The following is an 18,495-nucleotide window of genomic DNA, read 5'->3' on the forward strand; positions in this document are numbered from 1 at the left end:
GTTTACCATCGAACGACTGCAACAGCTGCTTTGTCGCATAAAGGAGACGATTAAAGGTTGTGATTGACAGCTGTTGCCGATTTTAGCTTGTTTTATCAGGATGCCAACAACACTTGTGAGTGGAATACAAAACGAGTTCTCTACAGGCTCGTAAATCACATTAATGAAGTTCTCTGGCTAATACAAAGGTGGTTCTCAACAAGCTTATGAGGCTCCATCATTCAATGGCGTTCTCAGCATCTTTGATGAATTTTAAAAATGATGATGATGATGATGATGATGATGATGATGATGAGGAGGAGGAGGAGGAGGACAATAAGGTGCACGATGATGATGATGAGGAGGAGGAGGACAATAAGGTGCACGATGATGATGATGATGATGATGTGTGGTTTGTATAGCGTATACCCACACTAAGGAGAGTGCTCTGAGCGTTTGAGACAAGGATGAAACCTGAACAACATACGAAGAACTGAAGGATGAACAACAGTACTGATGACTAATAAAAACGAATATAGAAAATGCAAAGATGAATCAGGTAACAAGAACTAAGAGTGTCGTGATTCAGCAGATGACGACGAGCAGATAAGTAGCAACAAACGGTAAAGAGTGGTTTAACGGGACTAGTATTGTGTGGACTGGTGTTAGGATGTTCAATGTGTTTTCTGCTCACACATAATATTGGATGGGAGGTAGATATGAAAGGGGAGAGAGTTCCATTGCTTGCTGCACAGCAACTAAAAATCCTGTGACCATATGTTGCTGTTCTGGTGACAGGAATAGGACAGGGTCATGAGTGTCGTTGTCTGGCTCAGACGCAGGGAAAGAGAAGTTTTAAAAAAATAGTCAGAAGAGGAGCCTGTAAAAAAAAAAAGTCAAACACAGCACGACAGTTTGGACAGGATGCGAGAACGGATGGTTAATCAATGGAGAAAAATATCAAGTTAGATTCTCTGAAACATCTGTAAATTATAATGACACAAGGTGGATTCTAACAATGCTTTATTGATCATTGCAGGAACTGTCTGGTTTGTAAATAAGGGAAACATAATTTTAAATTACACTAATATAAAGTCGATTCTTCCATCAAACTGTGAATGACATTATTACAAAGTGGAGTGTCTATGGGTTTATAAATTACACAAATACAGACTGGGTTCTACTCGGGTTATGAATTACACAAGATGGGTTTTTCATAAGATTGTTAATTACGCTGATAGAGGGTTGGCTCTGGTTTGGGAAATACAATGATACAATGGGCATTTCCATATTGGCTTGTGAATTGTACAAAGAATTAAAATATGAATTTTCCACATAAATGGGAGTTACACATATCATTGTTCCCGACACGATTATAAATTACATTGTTTCAAAGTGGCTCCATCAGACTGCGATTAACCCTCATCAAGAGTCAAATACACAAAAAGATGTTTGTAAATCCATCCCATTAATACAAGAGGGTTGTATTGTACAGATTGGAAGTTTAGCCAAGATGCTGCACTGTGCACAGGACTGTGTAACAGTAACACGTGGTGTACTCTCCACCCGCTGACGCCTCGCGTACTCGGTAACCCCGACCATAAGTGGAAGCGGTGCGACATTTCTAATTCCTTTTCACAGGTGTCTTTTGCATTGATTGATTGAATTGACACGAGAAGGAACTTTGCGCAGTGTACCTCCAGGCCGATCGAATGGACACCGAAATGGAGGCGAAGAAATTCAGCGACTCCGCAGACGGTGTGAGCGTAATTCACAGCACGTAGTATGGCGTCCTCCCTCCCTTCCCTCCCTTCCCTCCCTTCCCTCCCTTCCCTCCCTCTATCACCCGATGAGACCCCCCTCGCCATACCTGGGGTCGTGTCCGGATCAAAGGCTTTTGGTGGAAGACGCGGTGTGTTTGTATGTCAGGGTTGCAGACAAAAAGAAAGGAAGTAAGGAAGGGGAGAGAACTGGGCAAAGGGAGGTAAGTCATTTAACTTTACAATCAGTACTATAGACAACACGTGATTCCATGGTTATACCAAATGCCGTTTCGAAACAGGAACCAAAAACAGAAGGATGATCATCAAGAAGCAAATTTAGTAACTGTGGAACAGTTACGTGCTGTCACTGAGTTCTATTTCTATCTTTGTATTCTTGTGATTATTAAGGTTTATTCCCACGCTAAACCTACGAACTTGTATTACTGGGCTGCTGGCAGACGATTATTTTCTAGTTAACAACTAAAACGAGGCAGTTGTGTTCAAAGCTTCCGGCTTAGTCACATTTATTATTTTGGCTCGCCGAGACTTACGGCAGACAACTTCACAAGAGGAAGATTTCGAATCTTGTGTCATTACTACTTCTAATGCATGACAGTGTCATAGCTCGTGTCATTACTAATAATGATGTATCCCAAGTGTCATAGCCAGTGTCAGTACACGTGTCATAGATTCCAGTTCATCACATTCCCTGATGCAATGGACCGGTCGCGAGTTCACTGTTCTGCCTCGTCCTCTGAGTGGACAGTACATGTAGAGTATTGCCTAATGTCTCAGTAAGCCTTATTTTGTTCAAGATCTTTTCATATATCACAAAATAAATGTTTACAGGGTTATGAGGGTTAGCGTGAACATGTTTAGGGTTGTGTGCCGACCATGGTGTACAACTTTTCAGAAATCCTTCTAGCTCAGCTCGGCAGTTTTATAGCTTTCCTATACAATATTTCTTCTGATATCTCACTTACTGGCAAGCAAGGAGCCAGACTGACAAAACCGAAGAAGTGATTGGTACCTCTCTCTACCTCCACCCCAAGGTAACTTTATTGCTCGCTGCCTACACAGGTCAACACTCCCACATGCATTCCCCTTCCTTCTTCTAATTATTATCTATTTTGCATGCTTGCGAGCGTTTCTTTTCATATATCTTTTTAATGTCCCTGACTAATCACGACCTTAGAACCTCTGAGCGATGATTACCACAGGGTTTCAAATGATTCATCCTGAGATCCCGTCATGCACTCGGTACCCATCCCCACCCCCACTTTAATCCCCATGAATGCCTTCTCCTGCCTCCCCCCTTCTACGCCTATCGGAGGCAGTAAAAACCCGGTAATCTGAACGCTTCACCTTTGGATAACCCCGGGCGGTTTAATTTCAAAACGAGGCTCTTGTCAGGTGAGCGAAGACGTATTGATCGAGGCCGCCATGCTGGATGTTTACAGTTGTTGCTGCTGTACCACTGGTCGCCAGGTGACATGACTAGCACCACACTTGCTGCAGTAATGACAAATCAGTCTAAAATAAACAAAAACAACGTTTTTTATGCGCAGCTGCTATAACATTACATCTGCAGAGCTGGCAGCTGCTGTAAGTGATCCTGTGAAACAGCCCTGCTGCTGCTGCTGCATCCCTCCGAGAGAAAGATGCAGAACCCTGGGTACTGATCCCAGGGAACCAACAAGTCGGTCAGAATGTTTGGATGCTGTCGTGAAGCCGAATTGATGCGATGACAGATAAGAGGTGGATTCTAGTGCGAGGACAAGGCAGGATAAACAGGCTGCAATGTCATGAAAACAATATGAAAAATCATGCAACATCATCCAGTACCCCGCAGCTTGATGCAAATATCCTGCAAATACCAGATGCCCAGAGCGAAATCGTCGTGGAAAAAAAAGAAACAAGATGCAACAAAAGGATGCAACATAGGGATTTAAGTATAAGGCGATGATATCATCCAGCAGTGCAGGTATTGCAAGGCAGGTGAATGCCATGTCCCAGTCACTGGCTCATCAACAAGCGACAGACGCCATTACATGGCATGATGAGCATCAGTATACAATCCTTGTAACTCCAGACATAATACATGAGACTTGTCATGCATAGTTTACTAATTTTATTTCATATCATACTGTGCTTGAACCCACGTAGATGAATAAATAATTCATTACTTTGGAATTTGAATGAATAATTTCCTTGAACATCGGCTATAAAATTATATTTTATCATTATTAGATAATGACTAGCTATACTTATGACAGCCTCATCTCACTAGTAAGGAAAAGAGGGAAGACATAGGGTTGGTGTGAGGGGAATGAAAAGAAGGATTTAAGCAATGATTCAGGGTGAATTTGTCTCTTTATATTTATAAAATGTTGCTCAAATAAATAAATAAATAAATAAATAAATAAATAAATAAATAAATAAATAAATAAATAAATACTAATGCAGTTATTTCTCACTGTCGCAAGCACACAACTTCCGTCCGTTTCATTTCAGCATTTTCGATGGACATTAAGTTTCCTGCCGGGAGGTTTACTAATGAGGTTTCCTCATAATTTACTCTGGACTGAAACTCTTACTGTGTGAGCGACCTTTATCGTCAGTGCAATAGGTTCAATCGTGACTTCAAAGTCCACAAATAAATAAAACATTTCCCCATTATACTGATTTCAACTTCCGTGTCGACAAGTACCTACACGCCTACCACTACATACGACCCCTGTTGTTGTTGTTGGTGATAGTCAGACCCAGCTTTTGTCAAGTAAAGGGTATTCCGAGTACAAAACATATACCAAAGGATTGGGCTGAGTTCATTATAAGATGGTAATTGTCAACACCTCTGCGATGGAGTTGTTCCGGTTCACGAGGTGTAAACCTCGAGCACACTTTGGACTAAAACCTTATTTTCCATACAAGTAGCTTTGCTTCTATGGCAACGAGGGGATTGAGCTTGAAGTTCTGGCCTGGCTGAGTGTCTCAATGAAGATAAGACTGTATTGAAATCGAACCCCAGTCCTTAAATTTAAAAAGAATTCAGAACTCATTTGTTGCCAATCTCAAGACAATATTATGATCTATTAACCTTTCAGTGACTAAATTTATAGGTTTTAATTTTCTACCGTTCTTCTCTAGGGTCTTTTAAACCTTTTTCTCCCTCCATCAACAACCAAAGATTTTCCTCCCACGTTAGTCGTAAGACATTTGAGGTCCTTGCAAATTCTAATTAATACATTAATAATTCTAATAAAAATTTTCAGTACTTTATATAGTACTTTATTCAGTTTATACAGGAAGGGAACATTTCAAACTGGGTTTGTATTGTGTGCTGTTAAATGAACCCTTCAAGACTCTAGACATAAAGTGAAAATCAGAAATATTTGAAAATCACAGAAGAAAGCAGATGTGCACCTAGAGGATTGTATAGTCAAAGCTGGTATACAGAAATAGAAAATAAACCCGATTTCCATAAACTACCGAGTATTCCAGTGACCATTTACGATGGAACAATATAGGAAAATTCTGCTTCCCTCTGTTTGTACCTTTTTGCTATTTCGAGCTTTATGAAACAAGTTCCTGTATAAAAAGACAGACAAGAGGAGATGACGAGTCACAAAAGACTGTAAACTGTATATGCTACAATAATGACATTGGAGATAATTCACATTGTAATTTTCGGTTTAATAAGTTTTCTGTTAGATGTACACGTCACGCCCTCCGAAAAAATCCAGTTGAGCATGAAATAGTAAATCCTGTGATGTTAACAGTAAGATCTCAGTCATCTCGCTTTGATGAGAAATCTTCAATAGCATGATCTCGCTCAGTCTCACAGAAGACAAAGTTGGTGCCCCTCCACTTATCCCTGACCCCAGTGTGTGGAGGTCTTTGTCCTCCAGTCCACAGAAGCCCCCTTCATTGCCTTCAAGGATGGTCTTGACCGACATCTTTTGTGAATACCTCAAGTAGCTGGTGGTCTCTTCTCATCATCTTTCCCCCCACTGTCACCTGCATTATGCTACTGTATGCCTTTCTTGTTCTGTTTTGCTAGCGTATTCCCAATGCCCTATATTGAAGTAATCTATTATTATTGTCGTTTTTTAGTAGTAGTATTAGATTAATAAATAAAGAAATAGTTCCATTCACCAACATCCTTTTATTTTCTTTTTCCTTAGCCATTCAAGTAAAGCGATGTTCAGAGTAAACCTGAAGACCCACGGTGAGAAACATTTTAACAGAAGGTAAGAATAAGTATTTGCAAAATCAACGAGATCTCCCCATTCTACCACTAATACGTGTTTTGGAAATTAATATTTCAAAGTATTACACAAAAAATAATTTTCTGTTCACAATTTTAGGAAAGAAAAACAAAACATTTCTAAGTTTCTGTACCAAAGAGTAATTATTTTATTCGGTAAAATATGGATGAAATCATTGTCTCTTATTCTGCTGTGGATTTATATTTTGCAGTTAAAGAAAGTATTTCTCAAACTATGTCTTCTTTAAACCAGAAATGAACATTTTCAGTTCCATTCGTTGAAGTCTCACCATATAAAAGTGACTGTTTTGAAAATAAAAAATGCACAGGTCTACTTAATTGAAAAGAAGGAACAGGCATAAAATTGCACCAACGAAGAGGTTAATTTTCTCGATATGAAATTAACCCATTTAATACTTCATGTTCTATTATTGGAATAAACAATATTTTACTCTTCAAGCTGTAGATCACATCGACGAATTTCTTGCACAAACTAAAATATTTCAACCTCCAGCATAAGTGGGTTAATACATGAAATAATTTAAAGCCAAGTTTGACAATACGGAGTTCAGCAACTCTATTTACATAGTGAATTATTCTTTTCAATTACCCGAAAAGCTGATAACAATAGAGAGAGAGAGATTTTTTAATAAGGGAACAGGTTAGGAAACTCGAAAATGTGGCTTCATAAAATTCTTTCTTGAGGAGAGAGCAATATATCTTTTCAACAATACTTTCATTCCCTGACCGTGGCAACACATTGCCAGTCGTTTCTTGAAATCAGGTTAATCTTCTAATCGATGGAATAAGCTTCATTTCAATCTAAAGATAATTTTTTTCTCACTAAGCGTGTATTGAACACATCGTTCCACCTATCGACCATTGGAACAGTAATATAGTCTCACCCGGACAAACTTTCGCATACCACTAATCATAAAATTCTCGGCAGGCAGGCCAGGTGACTTGCATGTTGGTCTGTCGAGACTAGAAGTTTGACAGCCGAGAGAGTCGTGAGAAATTAATATGCTCTTGACTGAGGTATTTCCTTCGAGCAACAAGCTGATAACGGGTTAGCACGAAGACCACATTTTTAAAAAGACCCCCATGCGCGTGCGTGTGTGTGTGTGTATGTGTGTGTGAGAGAGAGAGAGTGTGTGTGAGTGTCTGTGTGAGTGAGTGTGTGTGTGTGTGTGAACTTCCGTCTTGTAATGATAAAGGCCATGAGTGCTTGGAGATAAATTTTAGGACTTTCAGTGCAAAAACCTGAGTGGTAAATGTATTGCTGTAGACAAGACTGCAATCTCTTTAAAAAAAAAAAAAAGAAACACGCTAAATCATTTGTAATTGTTTGATGGATGGGCAACGGCTGATAATAAATAAGAGAGAAAACAACTTTGTAAAGTAAAAGTCTTCTAGGTGCTAAGCAGGGAAAATGATTTTCTTCTTAAACCCAGGGATATGAAATATTAGCAGCTGCAGTTGCAAAAGTGAGTGGCAGTGAGTAGTACTGATAGTGAAGTCTGGTGAAGCTGGACGAGCATAAACAACAAAACCCTTAAATCACAGAAAAAAGCGAAGAGCAACAGTTCTTATTACACTTTGTTACTTGTACAAACATGTACAGAGATATATCTGCAAACTGTGTTTGCAGTCCTGTGAGTGTAGAGGTCCAAGCCACACTTGCAAGAAGTTTCCAAGGCAGAACACCGCAAGCTGACACTTCTTATTGAAGTCCTTTGTAAGATAGTGTTGCTATCCAGGTGGTTCAGTCTGTTATATATTTGTCTCTCTAGGCGGTCTCCTTGCAAAGCAAAGCGAGTTGCTAGTTGTAAAACAAGTAGATCCTGTTCTCTGTAGTTTGTAAGGCGGGTCTGTACTTCAAACACTTCAGTGACAGCCAGCCAGGGCTCAACATGGGTGTGGGCTGATGTCATGTCTGCTGTTGTAGTCAACTAGCATGTCACAGAGCTGCCACGTGCAACAACAACCATGGACAGCAGCCACACACACACACAGACACACAAACACACACACACACAATGAATAAGATGTCACTACCAAAAGCTACAAGTGCGACCATAATTCACTTTGTTCTTTCCCTGGGCCACCGTATAAAATTATAAAAAACATCATCTGTGATATTGCATAATAAAAGCGTGTGCTGTGTACAACATGGCTGGTTATTATGTTGGGTTGTGCCCTCGCACCCTGAGGGTAAAGTTGGAGGGCGTGACCCGCGATTGACGTCACACCCGGAGATAAGTGCACGCGCCTCCGTACAGACTGCGGTCGTCACTGGGGTGACAGCCAGGTGTTTACATTTCTCCACCAAACCTGTGTAGTAATCACTATCGCACGTCAGCGCTGACAATCAATAACACAAACAACTTAAAACCACATAAACACTGTATCTTTGGTGAAGAGAAAACATTAGAGAATTTAATAATATGTATGTAAGGGAAATGAATATATTTAAACGGATTTTGTAACCGTAACCATTCATAGGTAATTACTGTAAAAGATGGTTTCTAAAGATATGATATGAAATATCTTGTCAGTACTGTTTAAATATTTTAGTTTGGATTAAGGAACTTGGGGGTTATTGACGAGGGACAGTGGATAGATAGAGAAAAAAAGACTTGTTTTATTGTGAGCCATAGTTTCTTACAACTTTATTATTACAATATTGGAGAGGATAATCCCTATCATACTGGCATTAGCAAACAAAGGGAGATTGATTCAATAGTCAATCTTTTGTTATATCTTGAGCCAAAAAAGAAAAAAACAAAAACGAATGTATATCGTAACCCAAAGCCAGAAACACACACTGATTGCTATCATGTCCCCCACACTCTCCCACTACATACACTCATACTTCTCTCCACTCTTCCACCACTACACATCTACCCGTATTGTTACACTTGTGTCCATAGGTCTCCACCCCACTCCACAACTAAACACACTTACTGTTCTCCACACACCACCACTACACACACTGTTCTCCACACTCCACCACTACACACACTCAGGGACAGATGACGAGAGAGAGAGAGAGAAGAACAAACACCTACGTCATTGTCAGGTGATTCACGAGCATTGCCAGGTAGGAAAGTGTAGATGAAGGGTGAGTCACGCGGTGTGAACTGTTGTCATGTCCTGCCGCACGGTGGCTTTCTGTCGTCGCCACGTGCACACTAACCAACTGCCTTTCCTGACATTTTTATGAGCTTTTACTCGAGATGAATATCTCTCACCTGATACTCTAGCCGCGTGCCACTCAGAGACAGATGACTGGGTCACCTGTGTTTCTAATAAGTATGATTACGGGTAATTACACCGTGCCTCTTGCTATCAATCTTTATGACTTCAGACACTGAATTTTAATACAACGCCCCAAGCCTCTCTGATGGCGAGTGTATGGCAGAGAGTAGAACTAAGGTACGAAAGTGAAGAAGCTTCTTCCCATTAAAAATAATACCAGCGCTCATGTTTATACTGACAACCAAATGCTTATTTACAAAGAAATCTTCTGTATGTGAGGTATAATCTACATAGATAATTTTGTTTACGGGTACTCACTAATCTTTAGTATTGATATCTCTTCTCTCTCACACACAAGCAAGTCTTCTGCTCGCTTTTCATAGATAATATCCATATTTTAAAATTTGTAATAAATTTGACCCATAAGAGATCCTTTAAAGGTTACACGAACATGTGTGATGGATGGCATATCATAACTATTTTTTTTTTATTGTGACTATTCTATGATTCCATATTTTTTTGGATTTCTGAAGCCAGGGTCTAATTTTCTGATGCTTATAATGAAAAGGACATACTTCCATACTACACCAGACTGGCTTTGTCTTCAATTCTTGCTCAATGCCCAAGATATTTGTTTTTAATTCTTTCATGTATATTTTATGTGTGGGTTGCCGAGGTAAATGAATTGCTCATAAGAAAGGTGTTCATATAATGTCTCTGTGATCGTGTCATTGGTAATTAAAGATTTACAGTGCCCGATGTCAAAGCCCTGTTCATCTATCAGCAACTGCAAAGTAACAGTAAAGCTGAATATATAATTATTTCTATCGTTTCATTTATAAATAGCAGTGTCCCTGACTACATATAAAGTCTACTCAGTTATCAATGTGTATTGTGCAATGTTGAAGTCAAACTGTTGCATCAGTTTACAGCTTTTACACTTTACTCTGACCACATCATCCAGAAAACAAAGAACACGGTTTTTTTTATTACAGAAAATAATTATTGGTTTATTGAATAATGTTGGATAAAAAGTAACAAAATACTTTAAAAGTTCCTAATGCTCACTGACACATTAAGACAACAACAACAATGGCTAACACATCTATTTCTACTCTAACATTGCTTTATTTTAATTCTAATGTCAATGTTTAAAATGACAATTATAAACACGAATGCATTGTTTACTACTGTCCCAGTAGAACAGTAACAGAACATCTGTGACTTCAACATTTCTTGTCATACAAAACAATGACGATAACAATCAAGTACAAGTAGAACTGTATTATTAAAATGTAGCAAAACATTCGGCATGCTGCTTCCTCTTCATTAAATAAGTGTCAGTTCAGCCTATCTTCATCCGGTCTTCTCGCCATTGTTCGTGTCGATTGCTATGAAAATCCTCAAATCCTCTCGCAATATGCCACTGGACTGAGCACAATGGTAGAGAATGAAAAGCTTTTCACTGAATGCACCAAAGCTAAAGTGAAAGAACTTATTATGATTTTCAGTTTTTTAACTTCTGATGTCTATCTGTACCCAGAAGCCAACAAAAGTAGACCAGAGCCAACAAAACAATTTTGACTGAAATCTGCTAATCCAAACTCGTGGACACACAAATAAAAACAGACCTGCTGTAGCAACCCGCTCACCTACCTGCAGTGAAGATCATTCTTTCAATGAGGTGGAGAGACTCCATCTTATCCAGATCGTCAACAGTACTTACACTTGTTTTTCACAGGGTCCTCAAGACCTGTATTTGCTAGAAGGGTACTTCACAAAAACTGTTACAGCGTGTTTTGAAGCTAGGATTTTACTAACCATGTCTAAACATACAACTTGTCACTAGCTGCATATGATTAGAAAATCTTTTAATATAAGACCACCTCGTTAGTGCTGAAGAACGCCTGTGTAAGTTGTTTTTTTTTTTGGGGGGTGGGAAGGAGGCACGAATGCAAGTGCTCATATGTTATACAAGATGGTGATTATTAGTGCCACAGTCAACAGTTTTTTAAAATTCATTTTTGTCGTAAGAAGCCTCTGTATACAGATTTTTGTCAACTCTCCTCCGTGTTAGTGACTAATTTTGTGCTGTCTTTATATTATTTAAATGTCTATAAAATTTATTTCATGTGAAACAGATGCTTTCTTTCTCCACCCCACCCCCATCCATTGAAATCATTCTCACAAAGTTATCCAGCAGACATGACTTTATAAAAGAACCAGGATTAGTCACAATCACATCTTAGTGTTTGTGTGAAACGTGTCAGAGATTTTATTGAACATTAACTGTCCATTTAGAAAACAGGTGTCGGTACAACGTATGAGCATATAATGTAGACAGTCTACACAGTGATACAGAACAACTCAAGGAAAGAACGAACAAATAATGTGTGAAAAACTTAAAACGTATATAACTCTCAAAACATGATGCAACAAACACAATGAAAGCTTGACTAATACCAATTTGTATGGTTCTCATGTCGACAAAAGACTTACAAAGGATGTTGTGTCAACAAATCGCTAGTGTCATGTCCTCAAGAACTTACAGAAACGTTGATCTCATGTTTGCTCACCTTCTCCGTCCAACGGTAGGATGAGGAGTTGGTCTGAATCCAGGGAAAGTTTGCTGTAATTATAGCAAGTTCAAACTGCCAATCTGTGTAGCATGAAACTTTAAGCTCAAAATTACTGTTAATAGAACAGCGAAGTCTTTAAGTGACCACAAACAAAACACATGTGTGTGTGTGTGGAAGGAGCTAACCCTAAACTATTTTTCTCGTTAGCAAAAATGCGAGGAATTGGAGTTGAAGTTAATGAGGTTTGCCACAACAACCAATACAGCTTGACCATAAAAACCACCTTGTCTCTTTGCAATGATCAAATTATTTTTTTCTCCTGAACAGACCATACACCACACCTGCAAATACCAAAGAAATGGAATATTTCAATTGAAATAACCCAATCATGGCTCATAAACAATCGGCTTTATTTTTGTATCTGTCTTCTGGTATACAACGATCTTAGATGACCAAAAAGCTGTTAGAATTGTCATTGTAAGGGCGTGTCATTCTGGAACCTTTTCTCTATCGAGCATGAAAGGATCTTGCCAAGATGTCAATCCAATGCCCTTTGAAGTCTATTCTTTTGTCGCACGATCACAAATGGTGTAAGGACACAGGAGGTCCTCACAGGCAGACGAGTATTTTGAAATCATGCTCTGGGTGTTAATCCTACTCTGCAACTGCCACAATCATTGTGCACGAAATTTACTAAGATGGCAGTCGAACAGAACCTTTATGTCCTTACATGGGAAGGCGATGAATGACCCGTTGAACAGTCTTCAATTGTTGTTCTCTGATGGTCCAAAAATGCATACATGCTCCCAGTTTATTATTTTATCAGAGGATATATATATATAACAATTTATTCGTTTTAAAGCAAGGACCTGCAGATTGTTTCTTGCTATTTTTTCCAACCATTCCGCAGTTCACCCAACCCACTCAGCCCACCACCGAACACCTCAGCTGCTAGGTATGTAGGTGAAGGAAATAAAGCTTCCTCTGACGTTTCAGATGTCAAAGCACGTGACATTCCAGGTTGAGACTACTGTTTATGGCCAACAAGTTCACATTTTTACAATGTACAGAGGAGTTGCCTCTACTCAACATCGCCACCGACCACACCTATTGTTAGTACACCTGAACTAATTAATAACTGCATGGCTGCCACCTCGTCTTTTTACCTTCACGCAAGCACACACTAAACATTTTGAAAAGAAAAATTTCACTCAGTACTTCAGCAAAACAAGAAAATAAAACAAAATACTTGATAATGTTTTTTTTAATTCCTGTTAGGTTTTTCCTTACATTTCTCCAACCCACAGGTTGCCAACAAGCTTTCGTGAATAAATATGTACATGGTAAGGCAACGTTTCAAAACATTCAGGAAGCGAATGAAGGAAGAAAAAGAGAGGAACATGAAAAACAGAAACCAAAATAACATAACACTGCAACTATATGAAGAACTAAACACCACCCTCCCACAAAACAATAAATAAAACAAGATGCCGTCCTATGTACACATGATTCAAATATCAACGACGTTGTCTTCAATGTCCAGAGGACGAGGTGAAAGGTTGTGCTGGAAGTTGGCGCAGCCGATGGCGTGATGCGACGACACGTCAAGATGGCCACAGGAACATCAATAACAACCACGGATGACCGGGTGGGTCATCGCCAAACACGTAACCTCAGAATGTTTCAAACAAAAACAAAGCAAATATCTCTTGTCCCGTGGAGACCACGTGATGCTGCATGCATTTGCCTCCTGGCTGCTGGTCAAGCGATGGTGTGGTTAGCTGTTGCCACAGGAACATGTAGCAGTGTTGCCAGAAGTTCATTTCCTCTGGTACCTTGACCTTTTATATCGTGTGCACCACTTCTTTGTCCAGCTGACGGAAAATACATGAGCATGACCTGACAGTGGTTGGAAAAACGTTTCCCCGGTTTTCGTCTACTTCCATTTTTAATTTTACATTTTTTTTTTAAGTCCCAGGTAAACAAGTCGTCTGACAGGCCTCCCAAGGAGGAAAGGTCGCATATACCACCTCCTCTGGTTATGGTCGAGAAACGGGGTCACAAAGACACCCGCCACAACGACAAAAACAAAAATATCTTACAAAGTATCCTGTCTTCTATATTCAAAGCATCATTTCCCAATCAAGATGCCGTTGCAACTTTTGACGAGGCTCAAAGAAAACAAATATTCGTGAAAAATAAGTGATGAAAGAAGGCAAAAAGGAATTTTTTGTTTCTTTTGCGTAAACGACATTAACATAATAAGGAAGGACTAACATGACACATTTTGCGGCAATGCCGCGTAATCCATTCATACTGCAATAAATAACAATACTCAACATATTTTTTTGTTTGTTCTTTTTTTCCTTTTTGGAGTCCGTGAACAGTTTTTTTTTTCCTTTTCTCCTCCCACAAATATCTCACTTATTGTGCACGCACGCAAAAATACGAACCCGAAAAGGTGACTATTTTGAAACAATAAATAAAAATGATAACGACATGAACAGATACCCGCTATTTTTGTCTTTATCTGGAAGTAGACGATTAAAAAATAGAAGGAAAAAAGAATGCACAATGCCAGCAAACAAAGTTCTATGCCAGCAGGATTAACTACACTCGTAACAAAACAGCCAATGGAGTGGAATCCAGTATTTCAATTCCTAAAACAGAGTCCTTCTTTTCTCTGCTTGCACGGCTGGATTTAAAAAAAAAAAAAAATGAAAAAAAAAAAAAAAAATCAAATCCAAACAAAAACAAAAAGAATAAAGATCAACGCCTTCTGACGCGGCTGTATAGAAGCTAGACGAAGATGTCGGATGCTCAGCCCATCAAATTTTCCCATTAGCTGGGCAAGATCCCATGTTCATTAGCTACTATTTCTGCAGTCATTAGGTGAAGTTTAAAAAAAAAAAAGAAACAAAAAAGTAGGGTTGGCAGAGACAGGATGAGGGGAGGCGGGTACAGGTCTATTCCTACCCACACTTATCTCAGCAGCCTAGATGACAGGATGCTTGTTTGTATACAGATATCCTCGCTGCACCTCTTTCCTCCTTGATTCGTGTTAAGAATCCTGCTGTGTAGTTGCCAACGTGGACTTTTCCGCATGGCGTCGGCAGCGACGACGACGACGACTCGCTACGATTTACTTGGAAAGTCTGTCGCCAGGACATTCTGCAAACTACCCGTCTTTCCTGGGACATCGTAAACCTGCATCAGACATGTTACCAGGACCCGTGTCCTGGTCAGGCCTCTGTCAAAATGACAAGTTCTCCCACCCGGTTTCCCCCCCCCACCACAACCCTTAATTCTTGAATGTGTAATGATTACAAATATCGCCAAATTCAAATATAAGTCATATAAAAAATCTGAAGATCAGTTGTTTTCATCACGATGGGCTCGGCAAAAATATACAGACAAGCATCTACTGTGATGCACAATCAAAAGTTGTAGGAGGAGGCTGGGGAGGGCTTCAAGTCTGTGACTTCAGACAAACTTTTGATACAAATCCCGGTGAATATTTAAGCAAAATATGAATTTGTTTTTATTTATAAGTTACTTTTACTGTGCACAAAAAAAAAAGGTCTGGTTTTCGTTTCTATTTAGCTGTGCCTTTATCAAGACGTTTGTAGACTACGTCTTTTCCAGGATGATGGACATGAATGTGTTGTGACACTTCCCAGGGTTTCAAAACAACCTGATGCGGGCAGTAGGGGCACAGACACTGCTGGGTCGTCGCCTTGCCGTTGGTGAGCTCGGGGTGGCGATGGCACCGTGCCGGGGCTGCCGTACCGCTGCTGCTGCTGCTGCGGCGCCGGAAGCACTGGGGAGTGCTGTCGCAAGAGTAGCGGCTCTAGAGGACGATTTAGGCGTGGCCGACCTCTGCCAACAGCGGTACCAGCTCTCGATATGTACGGTCTCTGAAAGGTAGCGGAAGTGGAAGAAGAAGAGTGAGAGATGACGGGGGAAGTATTTTGTCCGAGGGACAACGACTGAGAAAATATTAACTGCTGCATCGTGGCCGCCTGAGCTGTGCTTAGCGTGCTGGGTTTCTGCTGGTGAGCGGCTGGAGCCTTGCCCAGGTTGCTGGCAGCCTGTAGCTGAGTATGGTCGTGCGCTGGCTGTACCAGGGCCGGAACTAGCATTGCGCCCTGGGCTGCCGTAATGAGCAGTGAACCCTGCCCAATGGTCAAGCCAGGCTGACTGCTGCTGATGGTCGCAGGCGGTAGCTGCTGCAGCCGAAACTGTTGTGGGAAGAGGGCTGAGGACGCCATGGGCACGGCACTGGCCCCCAAGACGCTAGGGTGCAGCAAACGCTGCGAATCCAAACCCACGCTGGGCGGCCTGGGTAAAACCGGAATGTTGGAAGCTGTGGAAAGCATGGTTGTCATCCTGGGAGCAGGGGCTGGCGAGGACAGGGCGCGAGGCTTGAGATTAAATATCTTGTAGGCGTCGGGATTTTCCACTTCCATGTCCCCGCAGGTTACAGGAGTGGCAGTAGCTGACCTTTGCCCCTGAAGAGGGCTAGCACGAGAAGCCGGGATGCCTAGGTTGTTTGGCGAAAATCTTTCCCCCCTGCTGCTGCTGCTGCTACCCCTCCAGCATCTTGTGATAAAGTGGCGCTGCTTGAGCGGGAGGTCAGGCTCAGATTCAAAACATCTGGCACCCGCAGAACGGGCCTGTTGCTGAGAAGCGGCCACACTGGCTGCAGGGGTGGGAGACAGGGTAACTGAGGAAGTCTGTGAACTAGGACTAACGGCACGGTGGCTACGTGGATGTCCAGGGCTGTCCGTCACATCACTCGCTAGTATGGGCGTTCCAGGAGCTGGTGAGTCAGAAGCAGGGCTCCAAACGGCCCCCTGTCGAGCAACCCCTCCCCCAAAGGGCCTGGGACTTGTTAGTCCCTGCGTGGCACTAGGGCTGTGAGTGCCCCCTTTGCCGCTCAGCTGCTGATTCACAGGAAGTCCTTTGGCTGGCGCGCTGGCGTCACCTGCTAGAGAAACCTGCGACCATTCTTGCTTTTTCTTCTTTTGATCGAGGATCTTCTTCACTGTCAGACGACTAGGGTACAGAACGTTGGGACCAACAAGGTCTCCACCTAAGGCAGATTCTGGCTGTTGTTCTGAAGGTCTTACTGCAGGGGCGGGAAGAATGGGGCGATGTGTTGAGCCCACTGTTATGGGAGAAGGATGATGCAATGAGACAGCCCCTGCTGCAATTGCCATTGCTCCATGATGAGCTGGGCTCACTATACCTTCCACACTGACTGGCATACCTGCTAAGTGTGCAGGGGCAGGAACAAATAAATATGGGCTGACCTGGAGTATTCCTAGGGGTGCAAACTGGCTTCCTGGTACAGACACAAGAGCTGTAGGGTCTATTCCGATGGGAACTGTAGTCATACAGCTGGTGCCTAACCCAGGAACAAGAGGGGCTGAGCTAACAAGAGCCACTGATTGCTGGGACATGGAAGGCTCAGCGGATGTTGCTTTTCCAACCACTGGAACCTTGCTGGGAGACACACTCAGAGGCGTGTTCTTCGGCACAGGTTCAACAGGGGTGGAACTTCCAGCTGACCTGCCTGATGGACTATCTTCTGCCGCTGGAGATACTTCCATGGCCTTATTGTCGATATAGACACCACCTGTGGATATGGAGCTGACTTTAATAAAAAGATTGTCTTCCACAGCCAGTGGCACCTGAGCATCACTTGGTGAATGCTGGTGATCTAACTGCATATGGCTCAGGACCACATCTTGTGAGAGGTCACGGAATGTCTTGCAAAATGGACATGTGTATTTGATAAGCTCTTTGTGCTCTTCCTGCAAGTGCTTAAAGGCATAGTCCAAATCTGGAAGATGTCCTTTACATTTCAGGCACATGTAAACGTCTTGTTCAATGTGCCCACCCCCTGAGTTCCTACCTGATGGAATAGCAAGCACTTGCACAAAAGATTTTGCCAGCTCTGACAAAGACACTTCATTTTTGGCATAGTTGGCTGGGTGCTTTTCCTTCACATGCATGTGCACATCATCCTCAGTGTAGAAGTTGCCCCTGAACCCTTTACAGTAGGGGCAGGAAAACAAGGGAACGTCACTGTGATAATGTTTCAAATGCTCTACAATCGGTGGAAGAGCGGGAGAGTGAACGTTGCACTTGTGACACTTGTAAGTGCACACCATCCTCTCGTTTCTCAAAGCTATTTCGTCGGCATCCACCTCAGGAAGACTGCTAGCTGGGGTTGAGATCTTTCTTGCAGGGGAAACTGATGGAGTGGAATGGTTGGGACTCGTCAGCAGTGGTGCAGGTGACTTGTCACAGGGTGACCCTTCCACTGACTGAATTGAGGACTGCTGTACAGTTTTGGAAGATTTCACAGGTGAAGCACTTATGCCATGGAAATCTGGATTGTCATGGAGGCTAACAACTTCAACAATTTTGATTCCAATGCTACTGTCATCTATGCTGCAGGATGATACATCTGACTTGGACTCTCCTTTAGACAACTCACCAGCCTTCCTCCCAGCATCATCCACAGCACGGGCTTCTTCATTTCTAGCACAGACAGAACAGTAATATATACTATTTGTGGTGATCACTGCAAGAATAATGCATGGCTATAATACATATATCTTTCCTAACCACA

At 41.6% G+C, this 18,495-nt stretch overlaps 1 protein-coding gene across 3 annotated transcripts in view; it reads right to left on the reverse strand.

The window, feature by feature from the left end:
• Nucleotides 1-13,098: 13,098 nt before the first annotated feature.
• Nucleotides 13,099-18,495, reverse strand: part of LOC112561304 — a 44,182-nt gene continuing 38,785 nt past the window's right edge. For all 3 annotated transcript variants that reach the window (XM_025233705.1, XM_025233706.1, XM_025233707.1), the window contains one exon: nucleotides 13,099-18,404. In XM_025233705.1, the coding sequence (XP_025089490.1) occupies nucleotides 15,467-18,404 (2,938 nt within the window). In that variant the 3' untranslated portion in view covers nucleotides 13,099-15,466. The remainder of the gene's footprint in view (nucleotides 18,405-18,495) is intronic.

This window comes from Pomacea canaliculata, linkage group LG4, assembly GCF_003073045.1.
Source record: "Pomacea canaliculata isolate SZHN2017 linkage group LG4, ASM307304v1, whole genome shotgun sequence".
Taxonomy (NCBI): Eukaryota; Metazoa; Mollusca; class Gastropoda; order Architaenioglossa; family Ampullariidae; genus Pomacea; species Pomacea canaliculata.